Consider the following 20,197-nt stretch of genomic DNA (forward strand, 5'->3'; position numbering starts at 1 on the left):
AACAGCACTTGCCATATCAACAAAATATAGGTGGACATTATAAAAGAAATTTAGGCTTCGAAGATGGTTGTTTGTCTAATGCGTGTCTTCCTCATGTGAGACGATTTAATTCCCCATTTCCCCAACACACCACATAACCTTGATTCATCTTCCAAGCCCTTGCATACCAGAATAAGGTCACGCACATTAGGTAGTTGGCATTTTGCCTTTGGCTAATGAGGCTATTAAAAGATATGAGCAGTCTCTTTGGATTATGATCAAACAGCTGGGAAGAAAAGGGGAAAACAAGGGGGGAGAAACAAGCGGTAAACAGCTACATATCAATATGTGCATCCCAAAAGGCCACCCTATTCCCTATATAGTGCAGTACTTTTGACTAGTGCCGATAGGGGGCCATAGGGCTCTGGTCAAAAGTAGTGCACTATATAGGGAAAAGGGTGCGATTTGGGATGCACATAATGCCTTCGTTCCCACTGCTGTTACAGGATAAACGCTCCCTGGTCTTTACTTACCCAAGAGCATATTGGCGTGTCTGAAAAACACTTCAGATATTACTCCGCCATGAGATTTTTTATTATTATTGTCAAATCTTTGGCCAAGTGAAAATGAGTGGAGAGGGTAACTGGAGGCTCATCAACTGCATCATGATTATCATATTTTATGACCATCTCTTCCTTTGTCTCTGTGACCTTGGGCGTTTTCACAATCAAATGTGTTAACGATTTTATTTTTATTAGGATCCCCATTAGCTAGTCTTGCTGTGGTTCGACACATAACGAAAAAGACATTACAGACAAAATACTTTACAATTTAGTTAAATGTAAAAACATTACCTGTAGTGTGCATCAGTGGAGGCTCTTCATAGAAGGAAGGGAGAACCATCCTCCTCAGTGAATTTCATAAAAAAAAATGTAAAAGCTATCCTTTTTATATAAAACTATACTAAATATAATCACATCACCAAATAATTGATTAAAACACACTATTTTGCTAAGAAGGTCTACAGTAGCCTCAACAGCACTCTGTAAGGTAGCACTATGGAGTAGCTGGAGGACAACTAGCTTCCGTCCTCCTCTGGGTACATTGACTTCAATAAAAAACCTAGGAAGCTCATGGTTCTCACCCCGTTTCATAGACTTATACAGCAATTATGACAACTTCCGGAGGACGTCCTCCAGCCTATCAGAGCTCTTGCAGCATGAACTGACATGTTGTTCAATGAATCAAAGGATCAGAGAATTAATCTAGTACTGAAAGCATAACCTACAGCTAGTTAGCACTGCAGTGTTTAAATGTGGTGGGTAGTTGACTCAAAGAGAAAGGAAGACAATAGTTGAACAGTTTTGAACAAATTAATATCTTCCAAAATGAAGGAAAAGAGAGAAATAGAGACAGAGAGAGATTGTCATTTTTCCCCAGTTTCACTTACTTAGCAAGCAAATGCAGCTAGCTAGCTTAGCATACTCAAACAGATGGATGTTATGTTAGCTAGCTGGCTATGACTTTCCAACACAACACTGGAACTCTTCCAAGTCAAGCTTTTGGTATTACTCATTTAATGCCACCGGGGACCACTGCTTACTGACTGTACACTACTGTTAATGCATGATTGTATGGGGTTTACTAACGCATTAGTTATATTAGCTATGCTGACTATGACATTACTTTACCTAATATGCGATAAGGAACACAACGTGGCTGTTATGAAAGTGAACTGTGTTTACGTGTGAACGGAAACAAACAGAACAAAACGGGGATAAACATACGTACATTTGTCCAATAGAAACTCGTGTTTGCAACTGTTTACACCCTATACAGTGCCTTGAGAAAGTATTCAGACCCCTTGACTTTTTCCACATTTTGCTAGGTTACAGCCTTATTCTTATTTAAAGCAAAAACAGGATTTTAGACATTTTCGCTAATTTCTTGAAAACAAAAAAACAGAAATATTACATTTACATAAGTATTCACACCCTTTAATCAGTACTTTAGAGAAGCACCTTTGGCAGTGATTACAACCTCAAGTCTTCTTGGGTATGACGCTACAAGCTTGGCACAGCTGTATTTGTGGAGTTTCTCCCATTCTTCTCTGCAGATCCTCTCAAGCTCTGTCAGGTTGGATGGGGAGTGTGTTTGCACAGGTATTTTCAGGTATCTCCAGAGATGTTTGATTGAGTTTGTCCGGGCTCTGGCTGGGCCACTCAAGGACATTCAGAGACTTGTCCCGAAGTCACTCCTGCGTTGTCTTGGCTGTGTGTTTAGGGTTGTTGCCCTGTTCTAAGGTGAACCTTTGCCCCAGTCTGAGGTCCTGAGCTTTCTGAAGCAGGTTTTCATCAAGGATCTCTCTGTACTTTGCCTCGATCCTGACTAGTCTCCCAGTCCTTCCCGCTGAAAAACATCCCCACAGCATGAATCTGCCACCAACATGCTTCATCGTATGGATGGTGCCAGGTTTCCTCCAGAGGTGACAGTAGGCATTCAGGCCAAAGAGTTCAATATTGGTTGCATCAAACTTGAGAATCTTGTTTCTCATGTTTCTGAGTCTTTAGGTGTCGTTTGGCAAACTCCAAGCGGGCTGTCATGTGCCTTTTACTGAGGAGTGGCCATGGAGGCCTGATTGGTGGAGTGCTGCAGAGATGGTCGTCCCTCTGGAAGGTTCTACCATCTCCACAGAGGAACTCTAGAGCTGTCAGATTGACCATCGGGTTCTTGGTCATCTCCCTGACCAAGGTCCTTCTCCCCGATTGCTCAGTTTGGCCGGGCAGCCAGCTCTAGGTGGTTCCAAACTTCTGCCATATAAGAATGATGGAGGCCACTGTGTGCTTGGGGACCTTCAATGCTGCAGAAGTTTTTTGGTACTCTTCCCCAGATCTGTGCCTCAACACAATCCTGTCTCGGCGCTCTACAGACAATTCCTTCAACCTCATGGCTTGGTTTTTGCTCTGACATGCACAACTATGGGACCTTATATAGACAGGTGTGTGCCTTTCCAAATCATGTTCAATCAATTGAATGTACCACAGGTTGACTCCAATCAAGTTGTAGAAACATCTCAAGGATGATCAACGGAAACAGGATGCACCTGAGCTCAATTTCGAGTCTCACAGCAAAGGGTACGAATACGTATGTAAATAAGGTTTTTCAGTTTTTTATTTGTAATAAATGTGCAAAAATGTCTAAAAACCTGTTTTCGCTTTGTCATTATGGGGTATTGTGCATAGATTGTTGAGGATTTTTAATTATGTCATCCATTTTATAATAAGGCTGTAACAAAATGTGTAAAGTCAAGGGGTCTGAATACTTTCCGAAGGCACTGTATCAGCTAGATACAGGCAAGTGTGTGCAAGGCAGTATTGAATGTCACTGTCTGTCCATGTGTCCCTGTCTGTCACCTTAAATTTGTTTCTCGACCTGTGTACAGCTGCGTTGTAAACTTTTATTCATAGGCTAGGTTGTAGCAACCTCATGATGGTTATAGGGAAAATTTGAGTATCATGTAGCAGCCTAAACCTATAGCTGTTACACTGAACTGGGTGAATGGAATATGAATGAGAGTCATCCAATATGCTGTAATATAAATAAGGACATGCTCCTGAAAAAAAAGAAGTGTCCTCCCTCATCTTAAACGGCACTGACCGCCACTGGTCTGCAACTATCAGATACACATAGATGTCAGTCCATACACACAAGTAGGTCACGTCTGAAGAGAGCTTAAATTAGAAGTAGTAGTAATAAACTCAGCAAAAAAGAAACGTCTTCTCACTGTCAACTGCGTTTATTTTCAGCAAACTTAACATGTGTGAATATTTGTATGAACATAACAAGATTCCACAACTGAGACATAAACTGAACAGGTTCCACAGACATGTGACTAACTGAATTGGAATAATGTGTCCCTGAACAAAGGTGGGGTCAAAATCAAAAGTTAAAGTCAATGCAGCTGGTGGCTACACCAGATACTAAGTACTGCAGTGCATCTCCTCCTCATGGACTGTACCAGATTTGCCAGTTCCTGCTCTGAGATTTTACCCCACTCTTCCACCAAGGCACCTGCAAGTTCCCGGACATTTCTGGGGGGAATGGCCCTAGCCCTCACCCTCCAATACAATAGGTCCCAGACGTGCCTGCAGGAAGGGTACCACATGAGGGAGGATGTTGTCTTCTCTGCAACACACAGCGTTGAGATTGCCTGCAATGACAACAAGCTCAGTCCGATGATGCTGTGACACACCGCCCCAGACCATGACGGACCCTCCACCTCCAAATCGATCCCGCTCCAGAGTACAGGCCTCGGTGTAACGCTCATTCCTTTGACGATAAACGCAAATCCGACCATCACCCCTGGTGAGACAAAACCGCGACTCATCAGTGAAGAGCACTTTTTGCTAGTCCTGTCTGGTCCAGCGACGGTGGGTTTGTGCCCATAGGCAACGTTGTTGCCGGTGATGTCTGGTGAGGACCTGCCTTACAACAGGCCTACAAGCCCTCAGTCCAGCCTCTCTCAGCCTAATGCGGACAGTCTGAGCACTGATGGAGGGATTGCGCGTTCCTGGTGTAACTCGGGCAGTTGTTGCCATCCTGTACCTGTCCCGCAGGTGTGATGTTCGGATGTACCGATCCTGTGCAGGTGTTACACGTGGTCTGCCACTGCGAGGACGATCAGCTGTCTGTCCTGTCTCCCTGTTGCGCTGTCTTAGGCATCTCACAGTACAGACATTGCAATTTATTGCCCTGGCCACATCTACAGTCCTCATGCCTCCTTGCAGCATGCCTAAGTTCACACAGATGAGCAGGGACCCTGGGCATCTTTCTTTTTGTGTATATCAGAGTCAGTATAAAGGCCTCTTTAGTGGCCTAAGTTTTCATAACTGTGACCTTAATTGCCAACCGTCTGTAAGCTGTTAGTGTCTTAACAACCGTTCCACAGGTGCATGTTCATTAATTGTTTATGGTTCATTGAACAAGCATGGTAAAGTGTTTAAACCCTTTACAATGAAGATCTGTGAAGTTATTTGGATTTTTACGAATTATCTTTGAAAGACAGGGTCCTGAAAAAACAATGTTTCTTTTTTTGCTGAGTTTAGTAGCCGTTTGTATCAAGGATAAGACAGGAACAGTGTGCTAAGATCCTGAGTTCAAAATTCGAAGAGCACATTTCGCAAGTGCAACATTGCCCTCTATAGGTAGAGTTAACACAATCACTCAATCAAAAACCTTTTATTTATCAACCATTTCACTGAGTTGTGCTATATACAGACCAACTGTGCCCAGATGGACAACACACCACTAAACAGTTTTAAATCAAATATACTTTATTAACCAACAACTATTTCTAAAACACAAACACAAAAGCATTCCAAACTGGGTCCCAATTGCTTCTTTTTGAAATGTCAGTAATATCCCTCAAGAGGAAATTAACACGCTATATATTTTCAAATAATACAATGGGTTAACAAAGAACTTAGTCACAAGAGATGCTTACAAAAAGAAACAAAAACTTCCAAGTTCAGTCGTCTCTCTCCGAGCTGTCACCTCGACGAGGACTCCTCGAGGTAAAGTGGCTGAAAGAGAGAAAAAGAGAAATGAGTTTTCCCATCTTCATATATTTGCTGTGCATTAAACACAAATTAAAGTCATTACCTCAGCTGGGAGGAAAAAGGCACCTTAGTTTTTGAGGTGAAGCTTTAGATTTTGAACAGCTGGGATTTAAAATATCATTTTAAATTTTAGAGCTCATTATTACAAGACTTCGACAATGGCAACTGGTAGCAAGCAAAGTATTTAAAGACCATGCATTTAATATAAGTTCGTCATGCAAATGTATTATTTGGGTGAATTTAAAGAACACCATTCAAATAACCTTTTAATACATATTTCACATATTGAACTGAAAGATGTGAATGTAATTGTTGTTGATTTATTGCCGAGTCTACCTTTCAGTTGTAATGCTTAAGTAGCCTGACTTAATGAACCATCATGCATCTACACTGTTTAAACTGTATGGACGGACAACATTTTCATTGTCTCGTTTCGCTGCTTATCATGCATTGTCAAACTCTTCCACAGCTCGTTTAGAGAGGAGAAAATTGGGGTCAGTCTCAATACTTCTGCATACCTTCCCGTGGGGGAACCAGACCTGAAGAAGTAAACATACAAGGCATTCAGATTCTTTAGATTTAAAGTGTCCCTTTTTCGGGTATGTCATTTTAAAAATCACTTCTGTTACTTTTCCTGCAGTATGAACATTCAAAAGCTACATGGAATCGGATATTTCAAACCACCTTCAATCTGATTGCTGGCCACGTGACTTGTCAAATCTGATTTATTTGCCCTCAAGCTCCTCTGTTGACAGTTTGACAAGAACACGACATTGTAGCTAACTAGTTTGTTAATTGTTTAGAAACAAATGAGTGAATGTACTAGAAAGCTGAACAGCTACCTAGCTACCTAGTTGACTGCTGTGGCTAGCCGAAAAGGACTCGCTTTGAAAGTTGGATCATCTTATCATTTGAGGCTTTAAAAGTTATCTTACACAAAGATTTTGAACATTCAAAGCAACAGGGAAACGTCCACGGCAGGCATTGTTGTCACCTTAGTTTTCTACAAAACTTCTGAGTGATGGGAAGCACGAGCACCACCACCAATCAGCCTACACCACCGTGCACACACCCGTTGTTACTATGACAACTAGCGTAGCCATGACAGCAAACGACCGCTGTCTGAACACACACACACACAAATGTATTTTTATTTAACCAGGCGAGTCAGTTAAGAACAAACTCTTATATACAATGATGGCCTACCAAAAGGCAAAAGATCTCCTGTGAGGACAGGGGCTGGGATAAAAAAAAAAATATATATAGCACAAAACACACATCACGACAAGAGAGACACCACAACACTACATAAAGAGAGACCTAAAGACAACAACATAGCATGGCAGCAACACATGAAAACACAGCATGGTAGAAACACAAGGTAGCAACAACATGGCAGCAGCACAACATGGTAGCAGCACAAAACATAGTACAAACATTATTGGGCACAGACAACAGCCCAAAGGGCAAGTGCGATTTGGTCGCAAGTACGACAGTCGCTATTACATTTTACATTACATTTTAGTAATTTAGCAGACGGTCTTATCCAGAGCGACTTACAGTAGAGTGCATACATTTTATTACATTTACATACTGAGACAAGGATATCCCTACCGGCCAAACCCTCCCTAACCCGGACGACGCTATGCCAATTGTGCGTCGCCCCACGGACCTCCCGGGCGCGGCCGGCTGCGACAGAGCCTGGGCGCGAACCCAGAGACTCTGGTGGCGCAGCTAGCACTGCGATGCAGTGCCACCCGGGAGATTACAAAACGCATTTGAAAAACAAACCTATTTGAGCATTAAGGCCTGCAGTGTGAACAAGGCTTTAGCCCTCACTTCAACTCAATCCACGGAGAGCCGAGTATCTGCGGGGTTTTGCTCTTCCCTTGTATCTGATTGATGAAATAAGTCACTAATTACACTGAACAAAAATATAAAATCAACATGCAACAATTTCATTTTTTTTTACTGAGCTACAGTTCATATAACGAAAATCAGTCAATTTAAATAAATTATTCAGGCCCTAATCTATGGATTCACATGGAAACACAGATATGCATCACTTGGTCACAGATATCTTGAAAAAATTAAAAGGTGGCCTGTGGAGTATTGTCACACACCTCTTCAATGGCTGTGCAAAGTTGCTGGATATTGGCGGGAACTGGAACACGCTGTTGTACACGTCGATCCAGAGCATCCCAAACACGGGGCCGTGCATTATCATACTGAAATATGAGGTAACGGTGGCGGATGAATGGCACGACAATGGGCCTCAGGACCTCGTCACGGTATCTCTGCGTATTCAAATTGCCCTTGTCCATAGCTGAACACCAGATACCCCCTACTGTACAGGACTACCTTCATAGATCTACTGCACTGGATCCAAGGTTCAAGTCCCTGTCTCACCTAGACCCTGCCCTGCATCGGAGGACATACAGTGATCTCACCACTGAGATTGTGGCCACTGAAGAGGTCAAAATAAAAAATAAGGATGAATTACTTAAATAATAAATATACTGCAGTCTAATCTTAGTCTATGCTATTGCTATTAGAATCATCCATTTTTGATTTGGAATAATAATGGCTTTTATTAAATGTTATTGCCACAATTATAGTTCCATGAAATACGAAAATAAATAATTTGCTTAATAGATCAAGTCATTTTTTCTGCAGGGTCAAGCCACAGAGCCGACAGGAGCAGACTCAGAGGCAACTCCTCCACAAAATAATTTGGCCATGAAGGAGCGTTTCGGGGAGACCTTTGCGAGACCTTTGCGAGCAAAGACACAGGCAAGACGTTTGCCAACACCATCAAAGAGGAGGAGGCATCCTACAAGCAGCAAGTGGCATTCCAGTGGATGGTGATCCACTGGCATTGTGGAAAAGCAATGAGTGTAAATACCCTCACATTGCCATGATGGCAAGACCCTACCTGGCTGTGCCTGGCATTTCAGTACCTAGCGAGAGGGTGTTCTTCACGGCAGGGGACATAGTGACTGCAAAGAGGTCTACCCTCTCCCCAGACAATGTAGACATCCTCATCTTTTTGAAAAAGAATTTGAAGTTATAAGCTCAGGTCTGCTTTGCTTTCTTAACTTTCTTTTGATGATGTGGACATGGGCAATTTTTTCACTATTGTTCAGTGTTGGATTCGACATTTTGAACATTGAGATGTTAAAGACATGATAGATTAGACGCATAGTATATTAAGGAGAGAGATCTGTAGAAAGACAGAGTGGCGTTGGAATGTGTTGGGGGACGGGAGGAGAGCACCGTGTTGATACAGGAAAGACTGATGGACATCTGTGGATGAGGTGAGGTCAGGAGGTGAGGTCAGATTCCCTTAAGGGAGTAATAAGAGTTTGGTATCCTGTTACCCTTTTGGAGAGAAGGAGGAGTGTCTTAAGTGGGATGTATGTAACTGTGATGGTGAGAAATGTCTTGCTGTCTGAATACAGCTGTACAGAACCTTTGAGAAGAATTAAACTTGGTTAAGGTTCTCTAGTGTCCGTGAGTCATTTACTATCAAAAAAAAGAACCTAACAAAGGGAAGAAAGTATCATGCCTGATATTGCACTTCAATTTAACAATGAAGTATTGAATATTTTATTTGAATATTTTATTTAAACATTGAAAAGTTCCTTGCTTTAAGTGTTCTTTAAGTAAAATGGAAAGCAAAGTTATATTTGTCTCCTTTTTTTTTTGCTAATCCGAAAAATGTCTGCTCACTAACAGGAATGTAAACAAATTTGTGCACAAAATTTGAGAGAAATAAGCTTTTTGTGGAACATTTCTGGGATCTTTTATTTCAGCTCATGAAACATGGGACATACAGTTGTTATGTTTATATTTTTGTTCAATGTACTAACGAACTCTCCTCACCTGGTTGTCTCTCTCTTCATTTAAAAAGGGAAAACCCGCAGACACCATGCCCTCCATAGAATGAGTTTGACACCTGCTTTAGTCTCTTAAGTCAGTGACATATATCAAGGGAACAAATGTCTAAATTGTAATACCCGAAACGGTCAACACCAACACAAAATTGTTTTTTGTTGCGGTAGTGACAATCTTTGGGGATTGACATAAACTGCTGCATTAAGTGTTAATTACTCAATTTATGTAGCTGCATTGTTGACCACAGCACCGAAACGCTGATCAAAGCATTGAAACAGTTATATTTCTCACCTGGTCTTTGCACGAGAAAGTGACCTAGACCTTGATCTGGACTTTGACCGAGATCTAAAAAGAAATGAGGGGGAAAAAGCATCAACACCCATCATTTAATAAATAAGTGAACAATGTTATTTTTATTTAACCTTTATTTATTTATACACAATGTGGGATCTTTAAATAATGCAAGCAAGTCCATTTTTCTACAATTTACCTTGATCTCTTGGGGGTAAGGGCTCTAGATCTTCTAGGAGAACGAGAGCGGCGTGGGGAGAAGGATCTTGATCTAGAACAGAGATATCAAAGCTGTTAGCTAACATACATGCAGACCCGGTAAACTCTGCATTGCCATTCCACTACCACTACCCAAAGGACATCCAGAGAACTTGACACCACCGTGGGAAACATTGTATTCAACATGGGCCAGCATCCCTGTGGAACACTTGACACCTTGTAGACTCCATGCCCCGATGAATTGACGCTGTTCTAAAGGCTAACTAGGGTGCAACTGAATATTAGGAAAGTGTCCCTAAAGTTTTGTACACTCAGTGTATATACAGTGCATTTGGAAAGTATTCAGACCTCTTCCAATTTTCCACATTTTGTTTCGTTACAGCCTTATATATATAAAAAAATGAAATAAAATATTTTCCTCATCAATCTACACACAATACCCCATGATGACAAAGCGAAAACAGGTTTTTAGAAATTTTAGCAAAAATTATATATAAAATCCTATTTACATAAGTATTCAGACCCTTTGCTATGAGACTCGAAATTGAGCTCAGGTAAATAAATAAAATCCAATTGTATGTCACATACACGTGTTTAGCAGATGTTATTGCAGCTGTAGCAAAATGCTTGTGTTTCTAGCTCCAACAGTGCAGTAATATCTAACAAGTAATATCTAACACAGGGCTGCGCAACCCTCTTCCTGGACATCTACTGTCCTGTAGGTTTTCAGTCCAACCCTAATTAAGCATATCTGATTCAGCTAGTTAAGGTCTTGTTGAGCAGCTAATAAGTAGAACCAGGTGTGTTAAATTACACGGAACCCAAACCGGCTGCGCGTGTGCGCCATCGTGCATAAATCAATTTTGTCCCCCCACACCAAACGCGATAACGACACACAGGTTAAAATATCAAAACAAACTCTAAACCAATTACATTAATTTGGGGACAGGTCGAAAAGCATTAAACATTTATGGCAATTTAGCTAGCTAATTTGTGCTATTTACCTAGCTTTCTGTTGCTAGCTAGCTAAATATAGTTGTTATTAATATAGCTGTTATTAATAGTTGTTATTTTACCTGAAATGCACAAGGTCCTCTACTCCGACAATTAATCTACACATAAAACGGTCAACCGAATCGTTTCTAGTCATCTCTCCTCCTTCTAGGCCTTTTCTTCTCTTGACTTTATACTGCGATTGGCAACTCTCATAAATTAGGTGCATTACCTCGTTCGTTTTTCAGGGGGTATAACCAATGAGGAGATGGCACGTGGATACCTGCTTCTATAAACCAATGAGGAGATGGGAGAGGCATTACTTGCAGCGCGATCTTCGTCACAAATAGAACTGACTTCTATTTTAGCCCTTAGCAACGCAGACGCATGTTGCCGCGCACGAGCAGCGTGGGTGCAATAATTGAATAATATAGATTCCTACATTTACTTTGCAACGCTCACGCACGCGAGCAGTGTAGTCAGGGTATTAAGGTTGGACTGAAAACCCACAGGATGGTAGATCTCCAGGAAGAGGGTTGGGCAGCCCTGATCTAACAATTTCACAACAATACACACAAATCTAAATTAAAGGAATGGAATTAAGAATATGTAAATATTTGGACCAGCAATGTCAGAGCGGTATAGACTAAGATATAGTGGAATAGGTTATAATACAGTATATACATGAGATGAGTAATGCAAAATATGTAAACATTATTAAAGTGACTAGTGTTCCATTATTAAAGTGGCCAGTGATGATTTAAGTCTATGTATATAGGCAGCAGCCTCTAATGTGCTAGTGATGGCTATTTAACAGTCTGATGGCCTTGAGATAGAAGCTGTTTTTCAATCTCTCGGTCCAGCTTTGATGCACCTGTACTGATCTTGCCTTCTGGATGATAGCGAGGTGAGCAGGCAGTGGCTCGGGTGGTTGTTGTCCTTGATGATATTTTTGGCCTTCCTGTGACATCGGATGCTGTAGGTGTCCTGGAGGGCAGATAGTTTGCCCCTGGTGTTGCGTTGGGCAACCACACCACCCTCTGGAGAGCCCTGCAGTTGCGGGTGGTGCAGTTGCCGTACCAGGCGGTGATACAGCCCGACAGGATGCTCTCAATTGTGCATCTGTAAAAGTTTGTGAGGGTTTTAGGTGTAAAGCCACATTTCTTCAGCCTCCTGAGGTTGAAGAGGCGCTGCTGCGCCTTGTTCACCACACTATCTGTGTGGGTGGACCATTTCAGTTTGTCAGTGATGTGTACACCGAGGAACTTGAAGCTTTCCACCTTCTCTACTGTGGTCCCGTCGACGTGGATGGGGGGGGGGGGTTCTCCCTCTGCTGAAGTCCACAATCAGCTCCTTTGTTGAAATATCCTGTTTCCATTGATCAGCCTTGAGATGTTTCTACAACTTGATTGGAGTCCCCCTGTGCTAAGTTCAATGGATTGAACATGATTTGGAAAGGCAAACACCTGTCTATATAAAGTCCCACAGTTGACAGTGCATGTTAGAGCAAAAACCAAGCCATGAGGTCAAAGGAATTGTCCGTAGAGCTCCGAGACAGGATTGTGTCCAGGCACAAATCTGGGGAAGAGTACCAAAAACCTTCTGCAGCAGTGAAAGTCCCCAAAAACACAGTGGCCTCAATCATTCTTAAATGAAAGAAATGTGGACCCACCAAACTCTTCTTAGAGCCGGCCGCCCGGCCACACTGAACTATCGGGGGAGAAGGGCCTTGGTCAGGGAGGTGACCAAGAACCCAATGGTCACTCTGACAAAGCTCCAAAGTTTCGCTGTGGAGATGGGGAAAACCTTCCAGAAGGACAACCATCTCTGCAGCACTCCACCAATAAGGCCTTAATCCCTATGGGGAAGCAAGCTGGTGGCAACATCATGCTGTGGGGATGTTTTTAAGCGGCAGGGACTGGGAGACTAGTCAGGATCAAGGGAAAGATGAACGGAACAAAGTACAGAGAGACCATTGATGAAAACCTGCTCCAGAGCGCTCAATACCTTAAGACTGGGGCGAAGGTTCACCTTCCAACAGGACAATGACCTGTTGGTGTAAAGCACACAAACAAGACAACGCAGGAGTGGCTACGGGACAAGTCTCTGAATGTCCTTGAGTGGCTCAGACAGAGGCACCAATTGAACACGATCAAACATCTCTGGAGACCTGAAAATAGCTGTGCAGTGACGCTCCCCATCCAACCTGACAGAACTTGAGAGGATCTGCAGAGTAGAATGGGAGAAACTCCACAAATACAGGTGTGCCAAGCTTGTAGCATCATAGCCAAGAAGACTCGAGGCTGTAATTGTTGCCAAAGGTGCTTCAACAAAGTACTGAGTAAAGGGTCTGAATACTTATGGAAATGTGATTTTATATATATACACTGCTCAAAAAAATAAAGGGAACACTTAAACAACACAATGTAACAAAGTCAATCACACTTCTGTGAAATCAAACTGTCCACTTAGGAAGCAACACTGATTGACAATAAATTTCACATGCTGTTGTGCAAATGGAATAGATAAAAAGGTGGAAATTATAGGCAATTAGCAAGACACATCCAATAAAGGAGTGGTTCTGCAGGTGGTGACCACAGACCACTTCTCAGTTCCTATGCTTCCTGGCTGATGTTTTGGTCACTTTTGAATGCTGGCGGTGCTTTCACTCTAGTGGTAGCATGAGACGGAGTCTACAACCCACACAAGTGGCTCAGGTAGTGCAGCTCATCCAGGATGGCACATCAATGCGAGCTGTGGCAAGAAGGTTTGCTGTGTCTGTCAGCGTAGTGTCCAGAGCATGGAGGCGCTACCAGGAGACAGGCCAGTACATCAGGAGACGTGGAGGAGGCCGTAGGAGGGCAACAACCCAGCAGCAGGACCACTACCTCCGCCTTTGTGCAAGGAGGAGCACTGCCAGAGCCCTGCAAAATGACCTCCAGCAGGCCACAAATGTGCATGTGTCTGCTCAAACGGTCAGAAAGAGACTCCATGAGGGTGGTATGAGGGCCCGACGTCCACAGGTGGGGGTTGTGCTTACAGCCCAACACCGTGCAGGACGTTTGGCATTTGCCAGAGAACACCAAGATTGGCAAATTCGCCACTGGCGCCCTGTGCTCTTCACAGATGAAAGCAGGTTCACACGCACATGTGACAGACGTGACAGAGTCTGGAGACGCCGTGGAGAACGTTCTGCTGCCTGCAACATCCTCCAGCATGACCGGTTTGGCGGTGGGTCAGTCATGGTGTGGGATGACATTTCTTTGGGGGGCCGCACAAACCCTCCATGTGCTCGCCAGAGGTAGCCTGACTGCCATTAGGTACCGAGATGAGATCCTCAGACCCCTTGTGAGACCATATGCTGGTGCGGTTGGCCCTGGGTTCCTCCTAATGCAAGACCTCATGTGGCTGGAGTGTGTCAGCAGTTCCTGCAAGAGGAAGGTATTGATGCTATGGACTGACCCGCCCGTTCCCCAGACCTGAATCCAATTGAGCACATCTGGGACATCATGTCTTGCTCCATCCTCCAACGCCACGTTGCACCACAGACTGTCCAGGAGTTGGCGGATGCTTTAGCCCAGGTCTGGGAGGAGATCCCTCAGGAGACCATCCGCCACCTCATCAGGAGCATGCCCAGGCGTTGTAGGGAGGTCATACAGGCACGTGGAGGCCACACACACTACTGAGCCTAATTTTGACTTGTTCTAAGGACATTACATCAAAGTTGGATCAGCCTGTAGTGTGGTTTTCCGCTTTAATTTTGAGTGTGACTCCAAATCCAGACCTCCATGGGTTGATAAATTAGATTTCCATTGATAATTTTTGTGTGATTTTGTTGTCAGCACATTCAACTATGTAAAGAAAAAAGTATTTAATAAGAATTTAATAAGAATATTTCATTCATTCAGATCTAGGATGTGTTATTTTAGTGTTCCCTTTATTTTTTTGAGCAGTGTATATATTTTTATTTTACATTTGCAACATTTCTAAAAACCTGTTTTTGCTTTGTCTCTATGGGGTATTGTGTGTCGATGGATGAGGGAGATTATTATTATTTTAAAATACATTTTAGAATAAGGTTGTATTGTAACAAAATGTCAAGGGGTCTGAATACTTTCCGAATGCACTGTACAATCATTTTTATTTCATCATAAGTGTTATGAAAAAAGAGGACCAAGAATAGACCCCTGAGGAACTCCATTGATGATTGAGGAAGTTGGACAACAGCGCCTTTGGAACAAGAAAGGACAATGCATAAGATCGCTCACCTCCTGCTACGGTCCCGGCTGCGAGAGCGAGAATACCTCCTCCCACCGGACCTGGAATGAGACCGGGACCTAAACCACATCCAAACGAGGTGGAGGGAGGGAAAGAAGGACAGTTCAAAGCAGGCCCCGCGAAGCCCCACATAAGACTGCCTTAGTCTGTTTGTATTTCTAACCTGACCACTGACAACAACAATCACCCTAAGCCCACTGACGCTCTGACACTGGCTCAAATCAACACACAAAAAGGGGGGGGGGGGGGGGATTACATTAGATTTAACATTACACGTGCAATGATACTGGTAGTAGGAGTCACTATATAGACATAGCTGTTCATGGAGCTAACGTATCCTGCTTAAAGCAGGCCTTTCAGTTCTCTAGTAAAGGGTGGAAGAGAGGAATGTTATTGTCAAGTCATACATTACATTGGAGATAAAAACACATTAATTGGTACTTGAAATAAACCTTGCAAGTTTGCCCGGTTGACCCACTTTGGACCAAGGTTCGAGCAGATCTAGGCGATCTAGAAGTATCTATCAGCCGACCTCTGCATCTAGTCGTGTTCTTCGATTTCTAACGATGATGGTCGTATTGACAGCCAAATCGCTTGATTGAGACTTGATAGATGCAAGGCGATTTTTCTAGACGGGACCATGGTCTACCAGGTTGTCCTCTTTACAAAACCCCAGGCCCAAATTGATAACCAAATCATCTGGTGCATTGTCAGCCCTCTATGAAATCTTTAAGGTGCAGCTAGATGTGGCAGTTGCTTGAGAAGGGGAGATCTAGCTGATCGATCAACCGCATGGTCATAGAAGGATCGAAAGTGTGGAATTTCCTAGATGCCTCATGAAATCGTTAAGGATCGTGACACTCTGAATCAAACGACGAAACCTGAAATGTTTTGACCAGGTGAGTTGTTAACAAAAAAAATCCCACATAACAGTTCAGAAGTATTTCCATATTTTAAAAGGGATTTAAGTGACAGACGGAGACAAAAGTAGCAACAACAACAGGTAGCCTAGACACAGGCAGTTTGTCAAGATTGTATAATAATCATCTTTACTTTTTTCTTTTTTATCTACATAAAGACACTGAAAAATCAAGACAATGAAAAATAAGCGACAACTACCAAAATATGAAAAAAGACCAAAACAAGCTAAATCTGATGCATTGGTTAAGGAGGCTTACCTGCTCCTCCTGCGTCGACTGTAGCGGTGGCAGTCGTAGGCATAGTGCCCCCGCTCACCACACTCATAGCACTTGTCGTTGGAGTCAAAGGCCCGGTTGGTGGGCGCACGCTCGTACCGAGATCGTCGCGGCATCCCTGTAGATAATTCAACTCGAATTCGAGATCCAGAAATTAACCTGAAAGGACAGTCAGTTCAATGGTAAGCAAATTGCACAATGGCACAATGGCATTCACTAGTTCACATAGTTCACAAAAAGAGGACATGAGGAAACCCATCTAAAGCGCAACAAGCATTTAGGAACATGCCTAAAGTGTTTCATCTGGATAGCAAATGAGTAACAAGGTCATACCAGCTACCAGCTTACTGATAGATGTCCCTAAACCAATCAAATGCTTCAATATTTGCAAAGAGCAAACAACATTATTTTTTTTATTTTTTTATCCCCAATTTTCATGGTATCCAATCGCTAGTAATTACTACCTTGTCTCATCGCTACAACTCCTGTACGGGCTCGGGAGAGACGAAGGTCGAAAGCCATGCGTCCTCCGAAGCACAACCCAACCAGCCGTACTGCTTCTTAACACAGCGCGCCTCCAACCCGGAAGCCAGCCGCACCAATGTGTCGGAGGAAACACCGTGTACCTGGCCCCCTTGGTTGGCGCGCACTGCGCCCGGCCCGCCACAGGAGTCGCTGGAGCGCGATGAGACAAGGATATCCCTACCGGCCAAACCCTCCCTACCCCGGACGACGCTATGCCAATTGTGCGTCGCCCCACGGACCTCCCGGTCGCGGCCGGCTGCGACAGAGCCTGGGCGCGAACCCAGAGACTCTGGTGGCGCAGTTAGCACTGCGATGCAGTGCCCTAGACCACTGCGCCACCCGGGAGGCCCTCAAACTACATTATTGACTGGCAAACGTCAACAACACTGGTGCCCTCTGAGCCCTTTCAGCTTGTAGGTCTTGGAGAGTAGGCTAAACTTGGGGGCGAAGTCTGGAGTCTTGAGGTACCACTTACTTGCCGTCAAGGCCACGGACCGCATCTTCTGCATCCCGGGTGTCTTCAAACTCCACAAAGGCAAAGCCCGGGGGGTTCCTCGCAATCCACACTGTTCTCAAGGGTCCGTAATACCCGAACGCCCGCTCTAGTTCTCCTTTCCCTGCAGCAGTGCCCAGGTTACCGACGTAAACCTTAGTGTCTGCAAAGGAAAAATAGAAAGAGGTGCCAACCACTGCTGCAACTCACTGATTCTGTTTCCCGATAGGCCTTTGATTTCCCACTCCACTAAGCTCAGTATCAAAAGTAACGCCATGTAGTGAGGTCAGCGAACGATTAGCATAGAGTTGGCCTGAGGCAGTTCCTCATGCTATGGTCTAAATTAAATTATGTGTCAGGCATATGAACATAATATTGTGTGCTTTTCCACATAACAATGAGCTGCATGTAGTGATTTACTGCAATTAGGTATCACCTAAATCACACTTGACCAAATATTTGAAGCCTGAAAATGTGATAAATTAAGCAAAGAATCAACCTGAAGCAGTTTAGCCTGAAGACCCGGCATTGAATTGCATTGAATTCTACGTCGGGCAGAAATATGCGTTTGGATCAGGAAAGTTTCCTCTCACGACCTCTACAAGCCAAAATGTTGAATAAAAATATTTTTTTGTTTTTCGTACACCCCCCCCCAATTTCGTGATATCCAAGAAACACCGTCCAACTGGCGACCGAGGTCAGCTTACAGCCACCCGGCCGGCCACAAGGAGTCGCTAGAGCACGATGGGACAAGGAAATCCCGGCAGGCCAAACCCTCCCCTAAACAGGGCGACGCTGGGATAATTGTGCGCTGTCTCATGGGTCTCCCGGTCACGGCCGGCTGCGAGACAGATGAAATTATATTTTTACTCACTTTATCGGTTGTCCATGTGGTTTGTCATTTTGCAGGTAGCAATGTGAGACATTAGATCGACAGGAAGTATAATTACATAAACTTTTCAAAGCCCTGGTAGTGTGTTCAGATTTCGATCACTCGAAGCATGTGCACAAGAGACGCATGCTCGTGCATGTGTTTACATGGTTCTGCGCATGCTTCACGTGATAGCGCACTACCAGCGCCTTAAAGTTAATTGAAGTATACTTTCCTGTGTATATGTCTCATATTCTTACAGACAACCTGTTAAGTCATTCAACATTCTGGCTTGTGAGGACATTTTCCAAACAAATGTATGGCATTAATCTCAGACTGTGAACCAGAGCTATCACAGTGCAGTTGAAACAAAGCGATCCCCGCCCCTGTTTTGTTAAAAAGCTGAGGGATGTGCTGGAGAAATGTGACCAATCTCAAATCCATAGAGCAATGGATATAAGGAATGACCATCTATGATATCAAATGTATAGTTTTAACCATGTTTTGAGGCTTTATATCTAGTGTTTGTTAACATTTACATTGTTTGCAAACATTGGCGTAAAACATGCTTATATTTTGAGTTCTGATGGTGTACAACAGTTGAACTATGGTCATGAGGCATTTAAGCCACAATGTTACTTTTTTGTTATGGAAAATATATTTCACAGCGGTTTAGATGGTACAATGATTCTCTACACAATGACTGATTGTTTTGTCACAAACTGAAATTAAGTAAATTATTAGAATTTTAGCAAACAGGAAATTGCGGAGCGATCTGCATATTGCGCCTTTAAATTCTTCAAGAATCAATGCAACAATGGGCACATTTCATTCATTTATAGGTCCACAAATGGATGTAGCAACTGCAGATTGCCCCCATTAAAACATTTCGATCGAAAAATAGCTACATAATAAAGCAATTGATTAGCGAATCGGGTGTGCTAGGAAAGCTAAATACGCCTAATGTGGCTAGCTAGTTAACCAAGCATGAGATTATCTTCACGAATACGGAGTTTGACGTCAATATATATTTTGTCTACTATTGAACATGCGTTAGGTTAGCATTTTGTGCATTATTTTGTGATGTTAAAATCCGTTATGCTATTTAGTTTACCTCCTCCGTTTCGACCGTGTCTTGACATGATTCAAGGCCCGCTTTTACAATCAATCTGCGCATGTGCGTGTCAAACGCATTGTCCTGAGAGGACGGTCAGACAGGACGGCTCACAAAATGTACTCTTGCAATACAATAAAATGCTAAATCACTCATATTTCATACCATGAATCACACAGTACACTATTAGGTTGGTGAAGGTTTTTAATTATTCGGGCCGGAACCTTTGGAATTGTATCACTGTTTACAACGACACATTTGACCGTCGGACAAATTCAATCACAGGCTCAATCCAGATAGCCAGCTCTAGCACCTGATTTGAAGATTAAAGTCCAGTGTAGGTTATTTTTGCTCAGTATATTGAAACAGTCATGGATGTGGCGTCAACTGAAGCCACTGGAGTTGTGTAAATATGTCAACAAAGAGGTCAAAGTGACAGCAACATCATGGTTGGGTTAGGCTTGCTTGTTCTGTCCACTATGACTCATTGTTTCCATTTGATACTACGGGCTGTGGTCTATCTTGGTTTAGTTATAAAAATCTGAGGCCTACACATGTTGCCCCAGAGCCAGTACTGTCCAGTACTGTTTTTCCTTCAGACAAGAATGCGTCAAAACTTTGTTCATTTGCACAATGTCTCAAGTTCACATGTCCAAACTCACAAAAAAATGACATTTGGTAGCTGCTACCTATTTATGTGTAACTTTATGAGTTGGATTGCCT

General features: G+C 43.1%; 1 protein-coding gene across 2 annotated transcripts; it reads right to left on the bottom strand.

Annotated features, from left to right (window-relative positions):
• Positions 1-5,201: 5,201 nt before the first annotated feature.
• On the bottom strand, positions 5,202-19,603 carry LOC139566956 (serine/arginine-rich splicing factor 7-like). Of its 2 annotated transcripts, XM_071388339.1 has the most exons (8): positions 19,475-19,586; positions 17,472-17,652; positions 16,454-16,630; positions 15,266-15,334; positions 9,985-10,056; positions 9,786-9,839; positions 6,116-6,136; positions 5,202-5,561 (listed from the first exon to the last, which is right to left on the bottom strand). In XM_071388339.1, the coding sequence occupies exons 1-8, from the start codon at positions 19,500-19,502 to the stop codon at positions 5,507-5,509; spliced, it is 657 nt and encodes a 218-aa protein (XP_071244440.1). In that variant the 5' UTR covers positions 19,503-19,586; the 3' UTR covers positions 5,202-5,506. The 2 variants fall into 2 exon arrangements, with proteins under 2 accessions (XP_071244440.1, XP_071244441.1); XM_071388340.1 differs by lacking the exon at positions 6,116-6,136 and having other exon boundaries at positions 19,475-19,603.
• Positions 19,604-20,197: the final 594 nt, after the last annotated feature.

Source organism: Salvelinus alpinus, unplaced genomic scaffold (genome assembly GCF_045679555.1).
Source record: "Salvelinus alpinus unplaced genomic scaffold, SLU_Salpinus.1 scaffold_40, whole genome shotgun sequence".
Lineage (NCBI taxonomy): Eukaryota > Metazoa > Chordata > Actinopteri > Salmoniformes > Salmonidae > Salvelinus > Salvelinus alpinus.